The sequence below is a fragment of the Canis lupus genome, chromosome 13 (assembly GCF_048164855.1).
Source record: "Canis lupus baileyi chromosome 13, mCanLup2.hap1, whole genome shotgun sequence".
NCBI lineage: Eukaryota > Metazoa > Chordata > Mammalia > Carnivora > Canidae > Canis > Canis lupus.
Window position 1 is genome coordinate 1,597,424 of NC_132850.1, and position 22,477 is coordinate 1,619,900.

The 22,477-nt window shown below is 42.6% G+C and overlaps 1 protein-coding gene across 1 annotated transcript; it reads left to right on the top strand.

Annotated features, from left to right (window-relative positions):
• Positions 1 to 8,588: 8,588 nt before the first annotated feature.
• On the top strand, positions 8,589 to 9,595 carry LOC140602100 (olfactory receptor 2A12-like). The gene has a single exon (XM_072771528.1). It carries the CDS (start codon positions 8,654 to 8,656, stop codon positions 9,593 to 9,595), a length of 942 nt encoding a protein of 313 aa, XP_072627629.1. The 5' UTR covers positions 8,589 to 8,653.
• Positions 9,596 to 22,477: the final 12,882 nt, after the last annotated feature.

Genomic DNA, 22,477 nt, shown 5'->3' on the forward strand with positions numbered 1-22,477 from the left:
TTATCCAGCAAGGCTTTCATTCAGAATAGAAGGAGAGATAAAGAGCTTCCAAGATGGGCAGGAACTGAAAGAATATGTGACCTCCAAACCAGCTCTGCAAGAAATTTTAAGGGGTACTCTTTTTTTTTAATGTTTGCCAGATGTGAGTTTATTTTTTTATAATAAATTTACTTTTTATTGGTGTTCAATTTACCAACATACAGAATAACACCCAGTGCTCATCCCGTCAAGTGTCCCCCTCAGTGCCCGTCACCCAGTCACCCCACCTTCTGCCCTCCTCCCCTTCCACCACCCCTAGTTCATTTCCAAGAGTTAGGAGTCTTTATGTTCTGTCTCCCTTTCTGATATATCCCACACATTTCTTCTCCCTTCTAAGGGGTACTCTTAAAATTCGTCTTTAAGAAGTCCAATGGAACAATCCATAAAAACAGGGACTTAATAGGCATCATGATGACACTAAACTCATATCTTTCAATAGTAACTCTGAACGTGAATAGGCTTAATGACCCCATCAAGAGGCGCAGGGTTTCAGACTGGATAAAAAAACAGGACCCATCTATTTGCTGTCTACAAGAGACTCATTTTAGACAGAAGGACACCTATAGCCTGAAAATAAAAGGTTGGAGAACCATTTACCATTCAAATGGTCCTCAAAAGAAAGCAGGGGTAGCCATCCTTATATCAGATAAACTAAAATTTACCCCGAAGACTAAGGTGAGAGATGGAGAGTGACACTATATCATACTTAAAGGATCTATCCAACAAGAGGACTTAACAATCATCAATATATTTGCCCCGAATGTGGGAGCTGCCAAATATATCAATCAATTAATAACCAAAGTTAAGACATACTTAGATAAGAATACACTTATACTTGGTGACTTGAGCTTTCTACAATCGACAGATCTTCTAAGCACAACATCTCCAAAGAAACAAGAGTTTTAAATGATACACTGGGCCAGATGGATTTCACAGGTATCTACAGAACTTTACATCCAAACACAACTGAATACACATTCATCTCAAGTGCACATGGAACTTTCTCCAGAATAGACCACATACTGGATCTGAACCGAATACCAAATCAGGTCTGAACCAATACCAAGAGATTAGGATCATCTCCTGTGTATTCTCAGACCATAATGCCTTGAAATCAGAACTAAATCACAACAGAAGTTTGGAAGGACCTCAAACACGTGGAGGTTAAGGACCATCCTGCTAAAAGATGAAAGGGTCAACCAGGAAATTAAGAAAAAATTAAAAAGATTCATGGAAACTAATGAGAATGAAGATACAACCGTTCAAAATCTTTGGGATACAGCAAAAGCAGTCCTGAGGGGGGAATACATCGCAATACAAGAAGCCATCCAAAAACTGGAAAGAACTCAAATACAAAAGCGAACATTACACCTAAAGGAGCTACATAAAAAAATAGCAAATAGATCCCACATCCAGCAGAAGAGTTTTTTTATAATAAATTTATTTTTCATTGGTGTTCTATTTGCCAACATACAGAATAACACCCAGTGCTCATCCCGTCAATTGCCCCCCTCAGTGCCTGTCACCCATTCACCCCCACCCCCCGCTCTCCTCCTCTCCCACCACCCCTAGTTCGTTTCCCAGAGTTAGGAGTCTTCATGTTCTGTCTCCCTTTCTGATATTTCCCACACATTTCTTCTCCCTTCCCTTATATTCCCTTTCACTATTGTTTATATTCCCCAAATGAATGAGAACATATGTTTGTCCTTCTCCGATTGACTTACTTCACTCAGCATAATACCCTCCAGTTCCATCCACGTCGAAGCAAATGGTGGGTATTTCTCGTTTCTAATGGCTGAGGAATATTCCATTGTATACATAGACCACATCTTCTTTATCCATTCATCTTTCGATGGACACCGAGGCTCCTTCCACAGTTTGGCGTTGAGGTTAATAAGAGAATAGAAGGGTAGGGAGAAGAAATGGGTAGGAAATATCATAAAGGGAGACAGAACATGAAGACTCCTAACTCTGGGATACGAACTAGGGGTGGTGGAAGGGGAGGTGGGCGGGGCTTGGGGGTGACTGGGTGACAGGCACTGAGGGGGCACTTGACAGGATGAACACCGGGTGTTATTCTGTATGTTGGCAAATTGAACACCAATAAAAAATAAATTTATTATTAAAAAAACAACAAAAAAAAGAGAATATAGGGGAAAGGAAAAAAAATGAGTGGGAAATATCAGAAATGGAGACAGAACATGAAAGACTCCTAACTCTGGGAAACGAACTAGGGGTGGTGGCAGGGGAGGTGGGCAGGCGTTGGGGGTGACTGGGTGACAGGCACTGAGGTGGGCACTTGATGGAATGAGCACTGGGTGTTATTCTATATGTTGGCAAGTTGAAACCAATAAAAATAAGTTTATAAAAAAATTAAAAATAAATGCTGGCCCCTAACCCCTTTCCTTCCCTGTCCCCATTAGAATGTGTATCTGGCAGGAGGCCCCTAAATAGCCTGATTACCCTCAAAAGTGCTACTCTTGGGTCTAGAGTGCATTAGCCAACCACCTTCCACTCCACATGATACTCTGTCTCCCCCGAGGCGACACATGGCTCCCTGCCTCTGGTCTGCCTTGTGCCCAATCAGGACACTGGGCTCAGCACTGGTTAGGAGCACAGCCTGTATTGTCAGACAAAACTATGTGCAGAATCCTAGTGCCGCACAGGCTCCTTAAAACTCTGGGTTTCCGTTTGTATATTTGTCAAGTGGTGATAATAATACTGCAAAGATATCAAATGTCTGGCCCCTAATCACACACACACACACACACACACACACACACAAACCCAAAACAAAACCTAACAGCAAGTATTATTATAATATAGAGAACACAGCTGCATTTTACAGAGAGGAAACTGAGGCTCTGGGAAGCTATGTGGCTCTGCCAGGCCACAGTGACCACATCTGAATACAAATCCCTGGGTCTTCATCAGTGCACCAGTTGCTTCCCTAGAGGCTATTCGCTGGAGCCCTTAGGTGCTGAGCGGAAGGGCAGGGCCCTCCCTGTGCTGTCAGTGTGAAGGCTCTGCTGGGGGTACCGCCCGGCATTAGAGATGTAGGGGATGGCACAGAGCTTCAGCTTGGGGAAAATGGGCTGATACAGCATGAGCGCTTATCAAGAGCAAGGAGAGCAGCCCAGACAGCCCCACAGACCCTCCTCCTAAGGAAATGTAAGGCAGGTAAGGGCTTGTGCATTGTAACACAGACTGAAAATTCTGGAAGAGGGGGGTGTGGTTGTGGAGAGGTATTTTAGAGAACACAACATTAGTGTCAGAAGTGCTTGCTTTTAGTTCAGTACAAGAATGGATTTTATGAAGGGCAGTCAAGGCTACCTAAATTGCCTGGAGAGATAGTGAGCCTCCTGTCCTTGGGAGTATGTGAACAGGAGTGGGAGCATCCTTTGCCAGGGAAGCTGCAGAGAACATGGGTTCCTGGAAGGGATTAGATTCTCCAAGATCACCTCCAGTGCCAAGATTTGGTTAATCACCCATCACCTAGACACAGGATCTCAGCAGGACTGGGATTGCCCTCCTTGGCTGGGAGGGGAAGACCAAGGTTGGGAGTGCTATGGACTGGGCCAGGGTCTTACTCTGAAGGCAGCATCTGCCTTCGATGCTTGGGAAGTTGTATGTTTTTGGCATCCATGTTCAGTGTGCTCTGGCAAGAGGGGGTGAGTGGAAGCCTCCCCGTCCCAGATACCAGGTTCCTCTCTGACCTGCAGATCTGTCTTCACTTTTCATCCCTTTCCAGTCTAGTCATACTCTACTGCCATCTTGGTCCTCTGTCTCCTTGCCTGTCCATCTGTGTACACTGATCCTTCCTGGTCTGCTTCTGGGTCTCTGGTCTGTGTTCTGTGTCCTAGTTCATCCTTGCTGCCCTTAGATGGGGAGCTGCCACTTCAGACCCCTCTTTACACCTGCTTTGTCTTCCACTCCCCAGGATTCTCTGGATCCCACTTAGGTTCCCATGGCTCATATCAGCAATCCCCTGGTGCAGCAGACGCCAGGCCCTCAGAGCACATCCTGGTTATCCTTGTGCCCCACAAGCACTGCTGTCTTTCAGCCCTTGCTGGGGCTGCTGGATGCAGCGGGAGGAGGAGCCACCCTAGCAGGGTGGCTACCTGCAGGCGTCTTGCTCAGCTCGTGCACATTCTGGTACAGCTTCCTATGTGGGGAAGGCAGTGTGGCACCTGCCTCTGACCTCCCATCAGGATGCGCTCTCCCCTTGTGTAGCTTGCTGGGAGGACAGGGAGCATGAGGAGAGCAGAGGGGACATATGGCTGTGTCACTGTGTGCGGAGCCAGCAGCTGCCTTAGTAGCATGGCTGGAGTTGTTGCCTCCCTGAATCTGCTTGGCTTGGAGGGCTGCCTGTCCCAGCTTCACTTCCCCTGCTTTTTTGGCCATGATTCCTGCTCTTCTCATTCCCTCTCATGTCAGCTTCTACCTTGCAGGAGACAGAAGATGAGAGAGAGCAGGTGAGAGAGTAGGTGGTGGGAAGAAAACAGAAGGATCTTTTTCCAGGTGGGTCAATCCAACTACATTCTTGTTAGAGATGCTCAGAGAGGCAGCATAACCTAGTGGTTATGAGCCCAGGCTCTAGAGTCAGCTACAGCTGTGACCCTGTGCAGGCTGTGTCTCTGCTCTCCTCACCTGTAAAATGGGCACAACAGTAACACCCACTAATAGGGTGGCTACCTGCAGGGCTCTTGCCCAGCTCATACACATTCTGGTACAGCTTTTCCTGTTTCCTATGGCAGGTGTGTGTTCTGCTCGGAGGGTGCCCATATTTATTATTAAACCTTTCAGCTATGACCCTAATTACACTGTGTGTAAAGCATGCATTACAGGGTCTGGCCCATAGGGAGTTGTTAAAACAACAATATTTTGTTATATTAAGTTATTAAATAGTTATAAGTATTACAAGAATTATTACATTATTATAGTATTTAAAATAATGTTTTATTATTATTATTTATTGGCTAGGACAAGAGTTGAGAGAAATGATAGAGATTCATAATATTTGGTGCCAGCTCTCTCAATTTTTTCCCTCAACCTATTTGTGCCCTGATTTTTCCCAAGAAAAATGACCTCCAGACCAGACAGAGGTGCTTTCCTCCAGATTTACAAGCCAGAAGGGAAAGTGTAGGGACAGAGACAATGTCTGTAATCTCTCTTTTAAAAAAGATTCTGTTTATGAGAGAGAGAGAGAGAGAGAGAGAGGAGAGAGAGAGAATATAAGTAGATGGGAGAGGCAGAGGGAGAGGAAAGAGAAGCAGACTCCTTACTGAGCAGGGAGCCTGACAATGACATGGGGCTTGATCCCAGGACCCTGAGATCATGACCTGAGCCAAAGGCAGATGCTTAATTGACTGAGCCAAACAGGTGCCCCTATAATCTCCTTTTTTCTGGTTCCCAGGGTCTCAAGTGGTCTGTAGATCATTCAGCAAGCAGTTACTTGGTCTTACTATGCACTAGGGGCAGTATTAAGTAAGGAAGGTATAGTGGGAAACCCTAACATTGGGCCCAGGAAGCAAATCCCAGTTTGCTTGGTCTCATCTTGAGCTATCTCAGAGGCCAAAATGCTGAGCAGCTAGTAGCTAGGAGTTCTGGGTCCTTGTCTGAACTCTGGTACAAGCTCCCACTATGACCTGGGATCTGTCTCCTTCTTGTGTCTCCTCTCTGCACATGGCATCTTGGGCCACTGGGATGCTTTCTATTTCAGCCCTTGCAGTGGTCAAATATCCTTCTGAAGTGTCAGCCCACCAACCTACCTTGACCCCTGGTGACCAAAACTGAAACTTCTCTCAAGGAGTGAAGCCAGGCTCTTGGTCTAACTCCCTTAGACTTTTCCCTATAGATAAGGGAGCCACTGAAGGATGGAAAGAGTGTCCCACTCAGAGTTTTATTTTAGAAAGAGCACTGGTGCAGAGCAAGGACCCAGCTGGAGGATGGAGATGAAACCAGGTGAGAAAGAGGATCCAAGTGTCTGAACCAGACAGTGGCAGTGGGATTGGAGAGGGACAGGTGGGTGTGAAAGGCATTTTGAAGGTGGCAGCAGTGGAACCTGGAGCCAGATGGGATGTGGGGGATGGGAAGGGAGCTGAGGAGATTTTCCCAAGTTTTTGACTGGTATGACTTTATTCACCTCAGAGATGTGTGTACATGTGTGTGTACATGTCTCCATATATACCTATATGTCATATAGTTAAATTAAGCCCAACTCAAAAAATCTTTTCCCTTAGATGTGCCTTTCTCTCTAAGAATCAAAAACAGAACACATTTAAGTAAATTGAGGACTCGTATTAGTTGAGTTCTGGTTAGCTATGGTTTTGCTGTGCATAGAAAACCTTATTGTTGCTTCAAAATGAGTGATACTCCATTTCTCCCATATACTCCATCTCTGAGCCTTGGTTTCTCATCTGTGAAGTGGAGACAATGATCCCTAACCTATACATCTCACAGAGTCATCATTAGTTTCAAAGAGAGAATGAATGTCAAGATATATAGTAAGCTACAGCTCAAAAGACAAATTCTATATTTTTAGCCCAAATAGAGACACAGAGGCCAGACTTGGTAGATAATGATATCTCTCTTTGTTCTCCCTCACATGGAGTTTCTGGTTATAATCCCTGAGAGTCAGGCAATTTTTTCCCAGGAAAAAAATGTTTTATCCCCAAGAGAGTCAAGGGAAGGATGATGGGGAACCAGGGGTTCAAGGAGCTTGAGTTTTTGCCCCAAGATCCTGGTTATGGTATAGCATCCTTGGGCACACTTTGCTCATTCCAGTTGTCCTCAGCCTCCTTGCATAGATCAACCAGGTTAAACACTCTTTAACATAAGACTATTAAAGAGTCAGTCCTTCCATCAGCTGTATGTGAAAAATTAAAAGTAGAAATGTAAAAAAAAGTAGAATTAAAAGTAAAAATTTTCCCACTTTTGGCCCTACCTTGGGTCCTTGTAAAGCTTCCTCTCCAGAAGAATGTGGCTTGCAAGGTAGATATTTTTATTTCTAATTTTAAAGTGAGGGAACTGAGTCTTAGGAAATTAGCTAGCAGCCCAAGGTCATGTAGCAAGCAAAGCCAGAGCTAGGATTCAAGCAGAACCCACTGTCTCTAAACCCCATGCTCCTTCCCCCTGGGGAAAGAATGTGACTTACAAGGATACTTTGGTGAAAGGTAGGGATTTAATTTTTTAAAAAGTTATTTTCCAGTTACCTGACAGCTATTGGATAATGTCTCTGAAGGTTTTGGAAACATGCCTAGCATGTAGGAGGTTCAAAGTGTGTGCAGTCTTTTGGCCAAAGTCAAGAAACAATCTGATGTATTTAGTGTAGACAAAAGTTCTTGTGCAGATTCATTCATGATGCTCCTAAGGAGAGAAAGAAGATTGGAGAACAAGTAGGCTGGATCAGATAAATTGGCACCAGGAGAAGGAAAATACGGACAGCATCAAGATCGCTTCCATTCCCTTAGTACTTATGATGCACATGTCATCTCTTCAGTGAGGCTGTCTTTTCCCTGTTCTCCCCAAAGAATCTGAGGTTCAGTGAGGTTAAATTGAGGAAGAGCTGAGAGCTGGTAAGAAGCTAAAAGAAAGAATGAAATACTGGCTGTTATGGGGAGAAGCATCAAAGAATGGGCATCTGGGAGAGTGAAAATTGATTACAGGCTTCAAGTATGGTGGGGTACTTCTACGGAAGTTTGCTTGTGTAGCTTGGACCTGAATCTCATCTTGTATCTGGAAAGCCATCCAGAAATGGAGCTATACTAGGCACCTATCCTACGGTTGGCCTTCTGTGTGAAGCTTTTCATGCCAAAATATTATTCCCTGATATCATATTCTTTTTTAAGATTTTATTTATTTATTCATGAGAGACACAGAGAGAGAGAGAGAGGCAGAGACACAGGCAAGAGAAGTAGGCTCCGCATATTCTTGCATCGAACTTGTAGCAAAGAGATAATTAATCTCATTTTGTACTCAAGGAAGTAGTCTCAAAGGGGTATGGGGGTTGAGTAAAGGCCTTGCTCAAGGTCCTTCATTCAGTAAATTATAGAGACAGGACTTAGAACTCAGTGTTCCTTCTAATGCATCATGGCCTGAGAGGGGGCCAGTAAGTAGTCAGAGAGATGGCCTGGCCTGGGGCTGACTGAAGGTAAAAATAAAGTGGAAAATAAATTGATGTCATCAACAGGACCAAGTAAGTTCTCTCACTGTAAGTTGCCAAATTGCATACAGGCTGTATGGCAATATTTATCTCTAAATGCCTGGCTGCCTTACTGAGGAGAAGGAGTTGCTAAGGGGAAGTAGAGATCAGCTAGTCCAATGCTTTCATTTCACAGCCGAGGAATCTGAGGCTGAAATGGGTAATTGCTGGTGGGTGGTCAGAGGCAGAGCCTGGACCAGATGTGGAAGCCCTTTCCTCTTCACAGATTTCCTGAGAGTAGTGTCAGTGTCCAAGAGGAGGTAAGATAAACTGTCATGTTGAGGGGATTGTGGTGTCTCATCATAACTGGACACTGACCACTGCTACTCCAACCCCATCGGTAACCCTCACCCTGGTGCATAGCTTAGCTAGTTCTCTGAATTTCTGTCTTTCCTTTTCATTTAGGAGAACATGATGGAAGAGTTTAACCAGTCCTCTGTGACTGAATTCATCCTTCTAGGCTTCTCCTTCAACCCCAGGACCACTCCTCTGCTCTTCACAGTCTTCCTGATGACCTACCTGTTGATTATTCTGGGCAACAGCTTAATCACCATCCTCATCTGCCTGGACTCACACCTCCACACACCCATGTACTTCTTTATTGGTATCCTTTCCATATTGGATCTGGGCTACACCACTACAACTGTGCCCCAGATGCTGGCACATTTAGCCAGCCAGAAGAAGACCATCTCTTTTGCCAGCTGTGTGGCCCAAATGTACATTTTCTTGGTGCTAGGCATCACTGAGTCATGGCTCTTTGCCATGATGTCTATAGACAGGTATGTAGCCATCTGCCACCCCCTCAGATACAAAGTCATCATGAGCCCGTGGCTATGTGGGGTAATGGTCATTTTCTGTGGACTCATGGGCATAATCTCTGCTCTTATCTACACTGTCTTTGCCATGTGTCTGCCATACTGTGGTCCCAACAAGATCAACCACTTCTTTTGTGAAGTCCCTGCAGTCTTAAAGCTAGCTTGTGCGGACACATCAGTCAATGACTGGGTAGACTTCATTCTCGGCTTTAGTGTCATCCTGGTCCCACTCTCCCTCATCCTTGTCATTTATGTCAACATCTTCGTTGCCATCTTGAGGATCCGTTCAGCCCAGGGGCGACTGAAGGCCTTCTCCACTTGTGCCTCTCATATCATTGTGGTCACCACGTTCTGTGTACCAGCCATGGTCATGTATATGAAGCCTGGCTCTGAGGCCTCCCTGGAAGAGGACAAGAGATTGGCACTGTTCTACAATGTTGTCTCTGCTTTCCTCAACCCCATCATCTACAGCCTCCGGAATAAGGATGTGAAGAGGGCTTTCCTCAAGGTGGCAGGTTGGAGCAGGGCCCCAGAATAAGACCCTGGAAGGATACCTGGGTGGGGGGGGGGGGACAGAGAAACAAGACTTGTGATGCAGAGTCAATGCCCTAAACACTCATTCCCATGACCCAACAACACCAGAACACTCACAGCACCCAGGTCCAAATGTGGACTCCACACAACCCTTGGGAGACAGCCCACTTTTAATTGACAGGCTGGTCACCATGAAATATCTTCTAGACAGTCAGTCTTTCAGCCTCCTTTTGTTTTAGAGTCTCAGCAGATAATAAAAGAAGGGGTGTCTGAGCCATTAAAGTCTTTTATTGAAATAAAAGGAATGTGCTTTGGGGTACGCCTTGTAACTAAATCTTAAGAAAGGTTCATTCTCCTCTGGAAACCACACACAGGGTGTTAGTTTAGCTGGAGGGAAGGGCAAGGGCACTGACATTGGAGGATTCCTGGCCCCAAGAGGAGGAATGAGTGAACATCATAGCAGTGACTTAGGGGTGTGGTGTACTTGCTTTGGACATACAGACTGGAGACAAGTTGGGAGGGATGGAGGCAACCAGCTACACTTACCTCCCTTTGAGACCCATCTCTGGTCACTCTGTTCCCTCTTTTCTCCTTCCAAGTAAACTGGCCTGTCTTTGGTTTGGATGTGCCATACTCTTTTCCATTTCAGGGCTTCCATATATGCTCTTTGTTCTCCCTTCTCCCTTAGCCCCATCCTATATCCATCCCACCAGGTTATGTCATTGACTCCTGTTCATCTGTCAGGCCTTGGCTCAAGCTGCAGCTCCTCAAAGAAGCCTTTTCTTGAGTCACCAGAGTGAGTCTTCCAAAGCACCCTGTACCTCTCTGTCATAAAAAGGCATGTGGTTCAAAATCTGAGTTCCCTACTGAATGGCAACTTCCAAGAGGTGGGGCCCTAAATGTTCAGTTGACCTCAAGAACCCAGCCCCATGCCACCCACAATCCAACCTTCAACAGATATTTTATGAGTGAAGAAATACACATTTCACAGGAAAGGGCAGAGAAGGCAGATGAAGCTAGTAAGTGGGAGAGTTGATGAGTTAGGACTAGCAAAATGTAGGAAACTGTGGAAGATACAAAAAGGGAGAAGATAAAAAGGATTAAATGTTGTTTGGTTATAATCATATGGGGAAAAGTTTGCTTTTATTATTAATAAACATGAAATTAATTAGTGGGATATCATTTTTCACCTATCAAACCAGAAAATTTTAGAAAAATGTGATACTCAATGCTGGGAAAAAATGCAGTGAAACTGAAACCCACACATACTGCTGAAAAGATTACCCTTGGTTCTAACGTTCTAGAGCAGTGCCCTCCACATAGTAGGCTCTCGATACATCTGTTATATGATGAGTATAATACAAATAATTATAGCCTTTTTATTAAGCATGTATGTACTAACACAGTTGGTAAAATTTTACGTATATTAATCCATTGAATAAAAAAACAATAATTAGAAAGCATAACAATATGCATCATGAACCTTTACAATGTTTATATGCTTGGGTCCAGAAATTTCAGTCCTAAGACTGTGTCTTAAGAACGAAATCAGAAATGCAGACCAAGTTTTATGTACAAATATGTTCATTAGAGAATTATTGGAAGTAACTATAATATATCAACTTTATGAAATACTATGCAATCAATACTGTTTGTGTCATCTTTTGAAGCAATATTTAATTACATTGAAAAGTGTGATGATATGTTAGGTAGAAAAAATCAAGATATAAGTTACATATATAAGCTTAATCTAAGTTTTATAAAATATTCACACATTTATTTTTTTAAGATTTTGTTTATTTATTCATGAGAGACACACACACACAGAGAGGAGAGACATAGGCAGAGGGAGAAGCAGGCTCCTCACAGGCAGCCTGATGAAAGACTCCATCCAAGAACCCCAGGATCACGACCTGAGCCAAAGGCAGATGCTCAATCACTGAGCCACCAGGTGCCCCCATACATTCATTTTTATTTTTTATTTTTTCTTTATTTTTTAAAAGATTTTATTTATTTATTCATGACAGACAAAGAGAGAGAGGCAGAGACACAGGCAGAGAGAAGCAGGGTCTATGCAAGGAGCCTGATGTGGGACTCAATCCCTGGGCTCCAGGATCACACCCCGGGCTGAAGGTGGCGCTAAACCTCTGGGCCACTGGGGCTGCCCCATACATTCGTTTTTAAAAGCCTGAATGGATACATGTTAACATTTTAATATGGGATATCTCCAGGTGGTAAGATAATAAGCAATTTTTATTTTATTTCTTATTTTCTCTACTTTCTAAAATTTCTACAATCAGCATATATTGTCTTTATAGGAGAAAGAAATTAAGATTACTTGAGAAATACTTGTCCTGTCAGAGAAAAGTAAATTAGCCATGATGATACCATCAAACGTTCATTGATGCTTACTGTCTGACACCCGATGCTAGGTCCCATGGGTGCAGGCATGATAATCTAAGCCCCAGTCTAGTGATGAGAGACAAGTACAAGACACGGATGCAATAACATACTAACTGTGCTGCTGGAAACATGTTCAAAGCTCTGAGGAAGTGAGGAGGATTCACAGATGAGGCCATATTTCTGCTGGGTGCTGGAAGCTTGAATAGAAGCTTGATAAGTGGAGAAGAGAAGAGAGAGCAGGGGCCACCAAATGTTGAAATCTGAGAGACACAGAACTTAAGGAGAATGGGTGGAGCAGCCGAGACACGGGCCCAGACAGGAGGGAGCAGATGTTACAGATAGGGCCTGGCATGTTGTGGTGAAAAGCTTTAGGTTTTCCCCTCCTCTGGACGAGTGTATTTACCAAGGACTGTTACCTGGTACTCTGATCCTGCGAAACAGTCTGTGATGAAAAGATTTCCTGCTCATATAGCCTCAGAAACACTGATCTCTTCATGCTTCAGAAGGCACAATTTAGGATGTTAAAGACTCTGAGAAGACTGATAGCAATAGACCAATAGATAAGTGAACAATTAATAGCAAGGAAAACACTGGGGTGCCTGGGTGACTCAGTTAAGCTTCCCACTCTTTATTTTGGCTGGGGTCTTGATCTCAGGGTCAGGAGATCGAGCCCTGCACCTGGCTCCATGCTCAGCATGAAGTTGGCTTGTCGCTCTCCCTCTCCTACCCCCACCCTGTTCACACTGTCTCTTTCGAATAAATGAATGAATGAATGGAGTGTTAAAAAAAAAAAAGGAAAACACCTATGCTAATTCTATTTAACACAATATCACCAAACTTGTTGGATCAGAGCTTTTCCTTCCTAAAGAAACTAGAATTTTCTAAAAACGTGCTTTGAGAAGTGCTATTATATGCATGAGTGAATTTGAGGAGGGAATACAGAAGAAATATAAAGTAATTAAAGTATACCTCAAAGGTCACCCTCAGAGTTAACTATGCTTAATATCTTTGAGTAGCTTTGTCACAATTGAGATGTACAAACATGTTCTGTAGCTTTTCATCATGACCTATATGTCTCTTACACATATATTTTCTGTAATTTTATTTTATCATGCTTCGGTTTCTGTATTTTCTTTTTTTCCAACATAATTTATGTTATTCTATTTTATTTTATAATAATTTTTTTTATTGGTGTTCAATTTGCCAACATACAGAATAACACCCAGGGCTCATCCCATGACCTGATTTCCAGTTTACTAATGTCTCTATTCAGCTGGGTCTAGTCTGCTGTAAAACGCAGGAGTAGGGGAGGGGCAGGATGGCAGAAGGGTAGGGTCCCCAAGTCACCTCACTCCACCAAATTACCTAGATAACCTTCAACTCATCCTGAAAATCTACGAATTTGGCCTGAGATTTAAAGAGAGAACAGCTGAAACGCTACAGTGAGAAGAGTTCGCGCTTCTATCAAGGTAGGAAGATGGGGGAAAAAGAAATAAACAAAAGGCCTCCAAGGGGGAGGGGCCCCGCGAGGAGCCGGGCTGAGGCCGGGGCGAGTGTCCCCAGGACATGAGAGCCCCGTCCCGGAGGAGCAGGAGCTGCACCGACCTTCCCGGGGGAAAGGGGCTCGCGGGGAGGTGGAGCAGGACCCAGGAGGGCGGGGATGCCCTCGGGCTCCCAGGGACGCTAACAGACACCTGCGCCCCGGGAGAGTGCGCCGAGCTCCCTAAGGGCTGCAGCGCGCAAGGCGGGACCCGGAGCAGCTCGGAGGGGCTCGGGGGGCGGCTCCGCGGAGGGGGCTGCGGGGCGGGAGCAGCTCGGGGGGCTCGGGGGCGGCTCCGCGGAGAGGGCTGCGGGGTGGGAGCGCGAATCCAACAGCGCAGGCTCCGGAGCACAGGGCGCCGGGACACAGCCCAGGATCCCGCCTCCCGCGGGACAGGCAGAGGCCGGGAGGGCCCAGGACAGCAAGGACGCTCCTGCCCCAGCTGAGCAGATCAGCGGCCCCGCCCCGGAGCCTCCAGGCCCTGCAGACGGAGAGCTCCGGAGCTACTGCGGGGGCTGACTCCAGGGCTCCAGAGCTGGCCCCGCCACTGGGGCTGTTCCTCCTGGGGCCTCACGGGGTAAACAACCCCCACTGAGCCCTGCACCAGGCAGGGGCACAGCAGCTCCCGCAGTGCTAACACCTGAAAATCAGCACAACAGGCCCCTCCCCGAGAAGACCAGCTAGACGGACAAATTCCAGGGGAAGTCAAGGGACTTAAAGTACACAGAATCAGAAGATACTCCCCGTGGTCTTTTTTGTTTGTTTGTTTGTTTGTTTGTTTGTTTTCCTTGTTGTTGTTGTTTTTGCTTTATTTATTTCTGTTTGCTTCCCCCACCCTTTTTTCCCTTTCTTTCTTTTTCTTTCTCTTTTTCTTCTCTTTTTTCTTTTTTTCTTCCTTTTTTCTACCTTTTTTCTTTTTTCTTTTTCTCTTTTCTTTTCTTCTTTCTCTCTCTTTTTCTCCTTTTCCCAATACAACTTGTTTTTGGCCACTCTGCACTGAGCAAAATGACTAGAAGGAAAACCTCACCCCAAAAGAAAGAATCAGAAACAGTCCTCTCTCCCACAGAGTTACAAAATCTGGATTACAATTCAATGTCAGAAAGCCAATTCAGAAGCACTATTATACAGCTACTGGTGGCTCTAGTAAAAAGCATAAAGGACTCAAGAGACTTCGTGACTGCAGAATTTAGATCCAATCAGGCAGACATTAAAAATCAATTGAATGAGATGCAATCCAAACTAGAAGTCCTAACAACGAGGGTTAACGAGGTGGAAGAACAAGTGAGTGACATAGAAGAGAAGTTGATGGCAAAGAGGGAAACTGAGGAAAAAAGAGACAAACAATTAAAAGACCATGAGGTTAGATTAAGGGAAATAAACGACAGCCTGAGGAAGAAAAACCTATGTTTAATTGGGGTTCCCTAGGGCGCCGAAAGGGACAGGGGGCCAGAATATGTATTTGAACAAATCATATCTGAAAACTTTCCTTATCTGGGAAGAGAAACAGGCATTCAGATCCAGGAAATAGAGAGATATCCCCCTAAAATCAATTAAAACCATTCAACACCTCGACATCTAATAGTTAAGCTCGCAAATTCCAAAGATAAAGAGAAGATCCATAAAGCAGCAAGAGACAAGAAATCCCTGACTTTTAAGGAGAGGAATATTAGGGTAACAGCAGACCTCTCCACAGACACCTGGCAAGCCACAAAGTGCTGGCAGGATATATTCAGGGTCCTAAATGAGAAGAACATGCAACCAAGAATACTTTATCCAGCAAGGCTCTCATTCAACCTGGAAGGAGAGATAAAGAACTTCCAAGACAGACAGGAACTGAAAGAATATGTGATTTCCAAACCAGCTCTGCAAGAAATTTTAAGGGGGACTCTTAAAATTCTCCTTTAAGAAGAAGTTCAATGGAACAATCCACAAAAACAAGGACTGAATAGATATCATGATGACACTAAACTCATATCTTTCAATAGTAACTCTGAACATGAATGGGCTTACTGACCCCATCAAAAGGCACAGGGTTTCAGACTGGATCAAAAAGCAGGACCCATCTATTTGCTGTCTCCAAGAGACTCATTTTAGACAGAAGGACACCTACAGCCTGAAAATAAAAGGTTGGAGAACCATTTACCATTCGAATGGTCTTCAAAAGAAAGCAGGGGTAGCCATCCTTATATCAGATAAACTAAAATTTACCCCGAAGACTGTACTGAGAGATGAAGAGGGACACCATATCATACTTAAAGGATCTATCCAACAAGAGGACTTAACAATCCTCAATATATATGCCCCGAATGTGGGAGCTCCCAAATATTTAAATCAATTAATAACCAAAGTGAAGAAATACTTAGATAATAATACACTTATACTTGGTGACTTCAATCTAGCTCTTTTCTGCCCTCGATAGGTCTTCTAAGCACAACATCTCCAAAGAAACGAGCGCTTTAAATGATACACTGGACCAGATGGATTTCACAGATATCTACAGAACTTTACATCCAAACTCTACTGAATACACATTCTTCTCAAGTGCACATGGAACTTTCTCCAGAATAGACCACATACTGGGTCACAAATCGGGTCTGAACCGATACCAAAAGATTGGGACCGTCCCCTGCATATTCTCAGATCATAATGCCTTGAAATTAGAACTAAATCACAACAAGAAGTTTGGAAGGACCTCAAACACGTGGAGGTTAAGGACCATCCTGCTAAAAGATGAAAGGGTCAACCAGGAAATTAAGGAAAAATTAAAAAGATTCATGGAAACTAATGAGAATGAAGATACAACCGTTCAAAATCTTTGGGATGCAGCAAAAGCAGTCCTAAGGGGGAAATACATCGCAATACAAGCATCCATTCAAAAACTGGAAAGAACTCAAGTACAAAAGCTAACCTTACACATAAAGGAGCTAGAGAAAAAACAGCAGATGGACCCTACACCCAGCAGAAAAAGAGAGTTAATTAAAATTCGAGCAGAACTCAACGAAATCGAGACCAGAAGTACTGTGGAACAGTTCAACAGAACCAGGAGTTGGTTCTTTGAACGATTTAATAAGATAGATAAACCATTAGCCAGCCTTATTAAAAACAAGAGAGAGAAGACTCAAATTAATAAAATCATGAATGAGAAAGGAGAGATCACTACCAACACCAAGGAAATACAAACGATTTTAAAAACATTTTATGAACAGCTATACGCCAATAAATTAGGCAATCTAGAAGAAATGGACGCATTCCTGGAAAGCCACAAACTACCAAAACTGGAACAGGAAGAAATAGAAAACCTGAACAGGCCAATAACCAGGGAGGAAATTGAAGCAGGCATCAAAAACCTCCCAAGACACAAGAGTCCAGGGCCGGATGGGTTCCCAGGGGAATTCTATCAAAAGTTTAAAGAAGAAATCATACCTATTCTACTAAAGCTGTTTGGAAAGATAGAAAGAGATGGAGTACTTCCAAATTCGTTCCATGAGGCCAGCATCACCTTAATTCCAAAACCAGACAAAGACCCCACCAAAAAGGAGAATTACAGACCAATATCCCTGATGAACATGGATGCAAAAATTCTCAACAAGATACTGGCCAATAGGATCCAACAGTACCTTAAGAAAATTATTCACCATAACCAAGTAGGATTTATCCCTGGGACACAAGGCTGGTTCAACACCAGTAAAACAATCAATGTGATTCATCATATCAGCAAGAGAAAAACCAAGAACCATATGATCCTCTCATTAGATGCAGAGAAAGCATTTGACAAAATACAGCATCCATTCCTGATCAAAACTCTTCAGAGTGTAGGGATAGAGGGAACTTTCCTCGACATCTTAAAAGCCATCTACGAAAAGCGCACAGCAAATATCATTCTCAATGGGGAAGCACTGGGAGCCTTTCCCCTAAGATCAGGAACAAGACAGGGATGTCCACTCTCACCACTGCTATTCAACGTAGTACTGGAAGTCCTAGCCTCAGCAATCAGGCAACAAAAAGACATTAAAGGCATTCCAATTGGCAAAGAAGAAGTCAAACTCTCCCTCTTTGCCAATGACATGATACTCTACATAGAAAACCCAAAAGCCTCCACCCCAAGATTGCTGGAACTCATACAGCAATTTGGTAGCGTGGCAGGACACAAAATCAATGCCCAGATATCAGTGGCATTTCTATACACCAACAATGAGACTGAAGAAAGAGAAATTAAGGAGTCAGTCCCATTTACAATTGCACACAAAAGCATAAGATACCTAGGAATAAACCTAACCAAAGAGGTAAAGGATCTATACCCTAAAAACTATAGAACACTTCTGAAAGAAATTGAGGAAGACACAAAGAGACAGAAAAATATTCCATGCTCATGGATTGGCAGAATTAATATTGTGAAAATATCAATGTTACCCAGGGCAATTTACATGTTTAATGCAATCCCTATCAAAATACCATGGACTTTCTTCAGAGAGTTAGAACAAATTATTTTAAGATTTGTCTGGAATCAGAAAAGACCCCGAATAGCCAGGGGAATTTTAAAAAAGAAAACCATATCTGGGGGCATCACAATGCCAGATTTCAGGTTGTACTACAAAGCTGTGGTCATCAAGACAGTGTGGTACTGGCAGAAAAATAGACACATAGATCAGTGGAACAGAATAGAGAACCCAGAAGTGGACCCTGAACTTTATGGTCAACTAATATTCGATAAAGGAGGAAAGACTATCCATTGGAAGAAAGACAGTCTCTTCAATAAATGGATCTGGGAAAATTGGACATCCACATGCAGAAGAATGAAACTAGACCACTCTCCTTCACCATACACAAAGATAAACTCAAAATGGATGAAAGATCTAAATGTGAGACAAAATTCCATCAAAATCCTAGAGGAGAAGACAGGCAACACCCTTTTTGAACTTGGCCACAGTAACTTGTTGCAAGATACATCCACGAAGGCAAAAGAAACAAAAGCAAAAACGAACTATTGGGACTTCATCAAGATAAGAAGGTTTTGCACAGCAAAAGAAACAGTCAACAAAACTCAAAGACAACCCGCAGAATGGGAGAAGATATTTGCAAATGACATATCAGATAAAGGGCTAGTTTCCAAGATCTATAAAGAACTTCTTAAACTCAACAGCAAAGAAACAAACAATCCAATCATGAAATGGGCAAAAGACATGAAGAGAAATCTCACAGAGGAAGACATAGACATGGCCAACAAGCACATGAGGAAATGCTCCGCATCACTGGCCATCAGGGAAATACAAATCAAAACCACAATGAGATATCACCTCACACCAGTGAGAATGGGGAAAATTAACAAGGCAGGAAACCACAAATGTTGGAGAGGATGTGCAAAAAAGGGAATCCTCTTGCACTGTTGGTGGGAATGTGAACTGGTGCAGCCACTCTGGAAAGCTGTGTGGAGGTTCGTCAAAGAGTTAAAAATAGACCTGCCCTACGACCCAGCAATTGCACTGTTGGGGATTTACCCCAAAGATTCAGATGCAATGAAACGCCGGGACACCTGCACCCCGATGTTTCTAGCAGCAACGTCCACAATAGACAAACTGTGGAAGGAGCCTCGGTGTCCATCGAAAGATGAATAGATAAAGAAGATGTGGTTTATGTATACAATGGAATATTCCTCAGCCATTAGAAACGACAAATACCCACCATTTGCTTCAACGTGGATGGAACTGGAGGGTATTATGCTGAGTGAAGTAAGTCAGTCGGAGAAGGACAGTGTATGTTCTCATTCTTTTGCGGAATATAAATAATAGTGAAAAGGAATAAAGGGAAAAGGAGAAAAATGAGTGGGAAATACCAGAAAGAGAGACAGAACATGGAAGATTCCTCACTCTGGGAAACGAACTAGGGGTGGTGGAAGGGGAGGAGGGCGGAGGGTGGGGGTGACTGGTTGGCAGGCACTGAGGTGGGCACTTGATGGGATGAGCACTGGGTGTTATTCTATATGTTGGCAAATTGAACACCAATAAAAAATAAATTTATTATTAAAAAAAAGTAACACAACTGAGATTTGTACCCAGGAAGTATGGTTCCAGAGCCCAAGTTTTTATCTATTATGTTATGCTATTTCTCAAATTGTTAATATAAATTTTTGAGAGTTGAGATAATGGATGGGATACTATTGAGGAAAAATTAAACACTTAGGATTATTATTCTAAGTCATAATTATAGGATCAGACCCATGAAGATTAGAGCTCTATTGGACACTTTAGATCTTCCTCACCAGCATTCCATAGCCCAAGTAAGTATCATTGTGCTGTAGACTCAACTTCTCAATAAATGTTTGTTGAGTGAATTTTCCCAGCCTCACCTCTATCCTTGGTCTGCAATCTCCCCAATTTTTCTTTTAGCTCCTCTTCACCTTCATGGGTCTCTCTCTCATGTCATTATACTTACCTCCCCAACTGTGGATTCCAGCAACCTAGACTTTTGTTCACAAGGAGAGTGTCTTGGTATGTACAACTAAGTTATTCTTAAATTTCGTTTGCCACCAGACAGACCCGGGAGACAATGGGAAGAGCACTGAGCTTTAGTTCTGCCTTAATTTGTTGAGAACTTGGAAAAAATACCTAAACTCTCTGGAACTCAGTCCCCCTAATCTTTATTTTATTTTTTTAGATTTACTTATTCACTTTTGAGAGAGAGAGTGGGGGAAGGCAAAGGGAGACAATCTCAAGCAGACTTGCCACTGAGCACGGAGACTGTCTTGGGGCTCAACCTCATGACCCCAAGATCATGACCTGAGCAAAAATTAAAAGTCAGACACTTAACCGACTAAACTACCCCAGTGCCCCTGGTCCCCATAATCTTTAAAATTGAGGTAGTGACCATATCTGACTCTACCTATAGTACAAAATTATTTTTAAGTTCAAATGGGAACAAGCCTCAAAACTTAAATAATTATATAAATTATCATTAGTCATTGCCTTCAAAGCTAGATACCTTAAAAAATGTTCATTAATGGTAGCTTGTATTTGTCAACTGTAAATGCTAATTAAGATGAAGCTTGTTATTCTGTATGTTGGTAAATTGAACACCAATAAAAAATAAATTTATTATTATAAAAAAAATAAGATGAAGCTTGTTGTGAGGTCAGGATTATGGGTTGGATACTCATGATGGTAATTGAGTGCATATACAGAGTCATACATTCAATACAGACACACACAAATACCAAAATTAGTGAGACACAGTCACATCAGCTGCCATATTAACCAGGAACTAAAATATTTCTAATGCTCTCAAACCAACTCAAAATTTTATCACTCTGAATTCAGACAAATATTCAATTGCTTTCCAGAAGGCAATCAAGATGAACCTTTTTAAAATCAACTGTTCTCTACACATCTTTCTAATAGGATTCAATCAACAAAATAATTTAACTGCTCTTAGCTGCTTAGAAACAAGTTTTACTTGTAAACCAAAGATCATCTGAATGTTAAGAAAGCCCAAAAGATTACTAAAATGCTACAAGTGAAGTTTGCTCATTAGCAACTTTCTCCAGAAGTTAAATTTAGGGGGAATTACCAGCCTAGAGCACTCTTAGCATTCTCCAAGGATTAAAGCAGTGGTAACTCTAAGAGTGATGTGAACCATGAGGAGAAAAGAGTTTGAAGTCCTAGGATTTCCCTGTCTGAAGGCCACAGCCTCTAAGAAGAGAAACCCTGGGGAAAAGGAGCCTTGTTTATCTGGAGGGGAAGAAAAAAGAATTGTTAGCAAGACATGCTGATTGTGTTTCTTGGGGACTTGTTAGGAAAATTGCTTTGGGTCATTAGAGGTGGCAATTGATGATCATCTGCTGGAGCTTATGGGGCTTCCTTCTTCAAGCTCTCAAAGCAACAGAAATCCATGGAAAGCCCACTTGATGTCCCCACCTCCTGGCATGATCCCTCTCCTCTGACCAGTCCTGACGACTCAGATCTTTGCATAGGCTGTTCCACCCTATACAAAAAACTCTGTCCCCCATTTGCCTACTATCTCCATGCTCACCAATAAGGAACTCATGCAGGTCTCTTATTCAGGAAGCTTCCTAACTACTTACAGCCCAAATGAAAACTTAATTCTTCTTCTTTGTCTCACATAGAACACTTGGCTGAGAGGGATCTTAAAGTGTCCAACCCTTACCTTGGCCTTCAGTCCCTTTGACAGCAAGAACTCTAACGTGTCATTCTATATTTGAATTCTCATAAGGCTCAAATGCATGTGGTTTAGAATGTCCTATCTGTCATTCATAATTTGAAAAACAAAAAAAAAATGAAATCTTAGCAAATTGGGAGTAAATGGAAATTTATTCTCAGTGACAAGAAACATTTACCAAAAAACCTCCAGTTAAAATCTTTAATAATGGTGAAAGACTAAGTGTTCTCTCTCTAGACCAGTACTAAACAAGGATGCTTGCTTTTGCCACTCCTATTCAAGTGGTACTGGTGTCCTAGCCAGTGCAATAAGGCAAGAAAAGAGAATACAAAAAAAAAGGAAAAGGAAAAAGGAAAACTGTCTCCATTTGCAGATAACCTAGTTGTTCAGGTGAAAAAAGGCAATGATTCTACCTAAAAACTCTTAGAACTAACTAATGGGTTTAGCAATGTTACAGAATACAAGATTAACACATAAGAATCAATTATATTTCTATATAGTAGAAATGAATAATTGGAAACTAAAATTATATGATGTTATTTACAATAGCTTCATAAAAATTAAATACTTGGATATAAATTAGCAAAACATGTATAGTACCTGTGCTGAATTGTAAAACACTGATGAAATACATCAAAAAAGTAAATAAATGGAGACATTTCATTTTCCTGGATTAAAAAACATAACATAAAAAAAAATAAAAAAATAAAAAATAATAAAAAACATAACATAGCAAAGATGCCAATTTTCCCTCAAATTATTCTACAGTTTAAT

Bases quoted from the DNA above. Each gene is read 5' to 3' on its own strand.
- LOC140602100 (XM_072771528.1), top strand. From the start codon at position 8,654: ATGATGGAAGAGTTTAACCAGTCCTCTGTGACTGAATTCATCCTTCTA.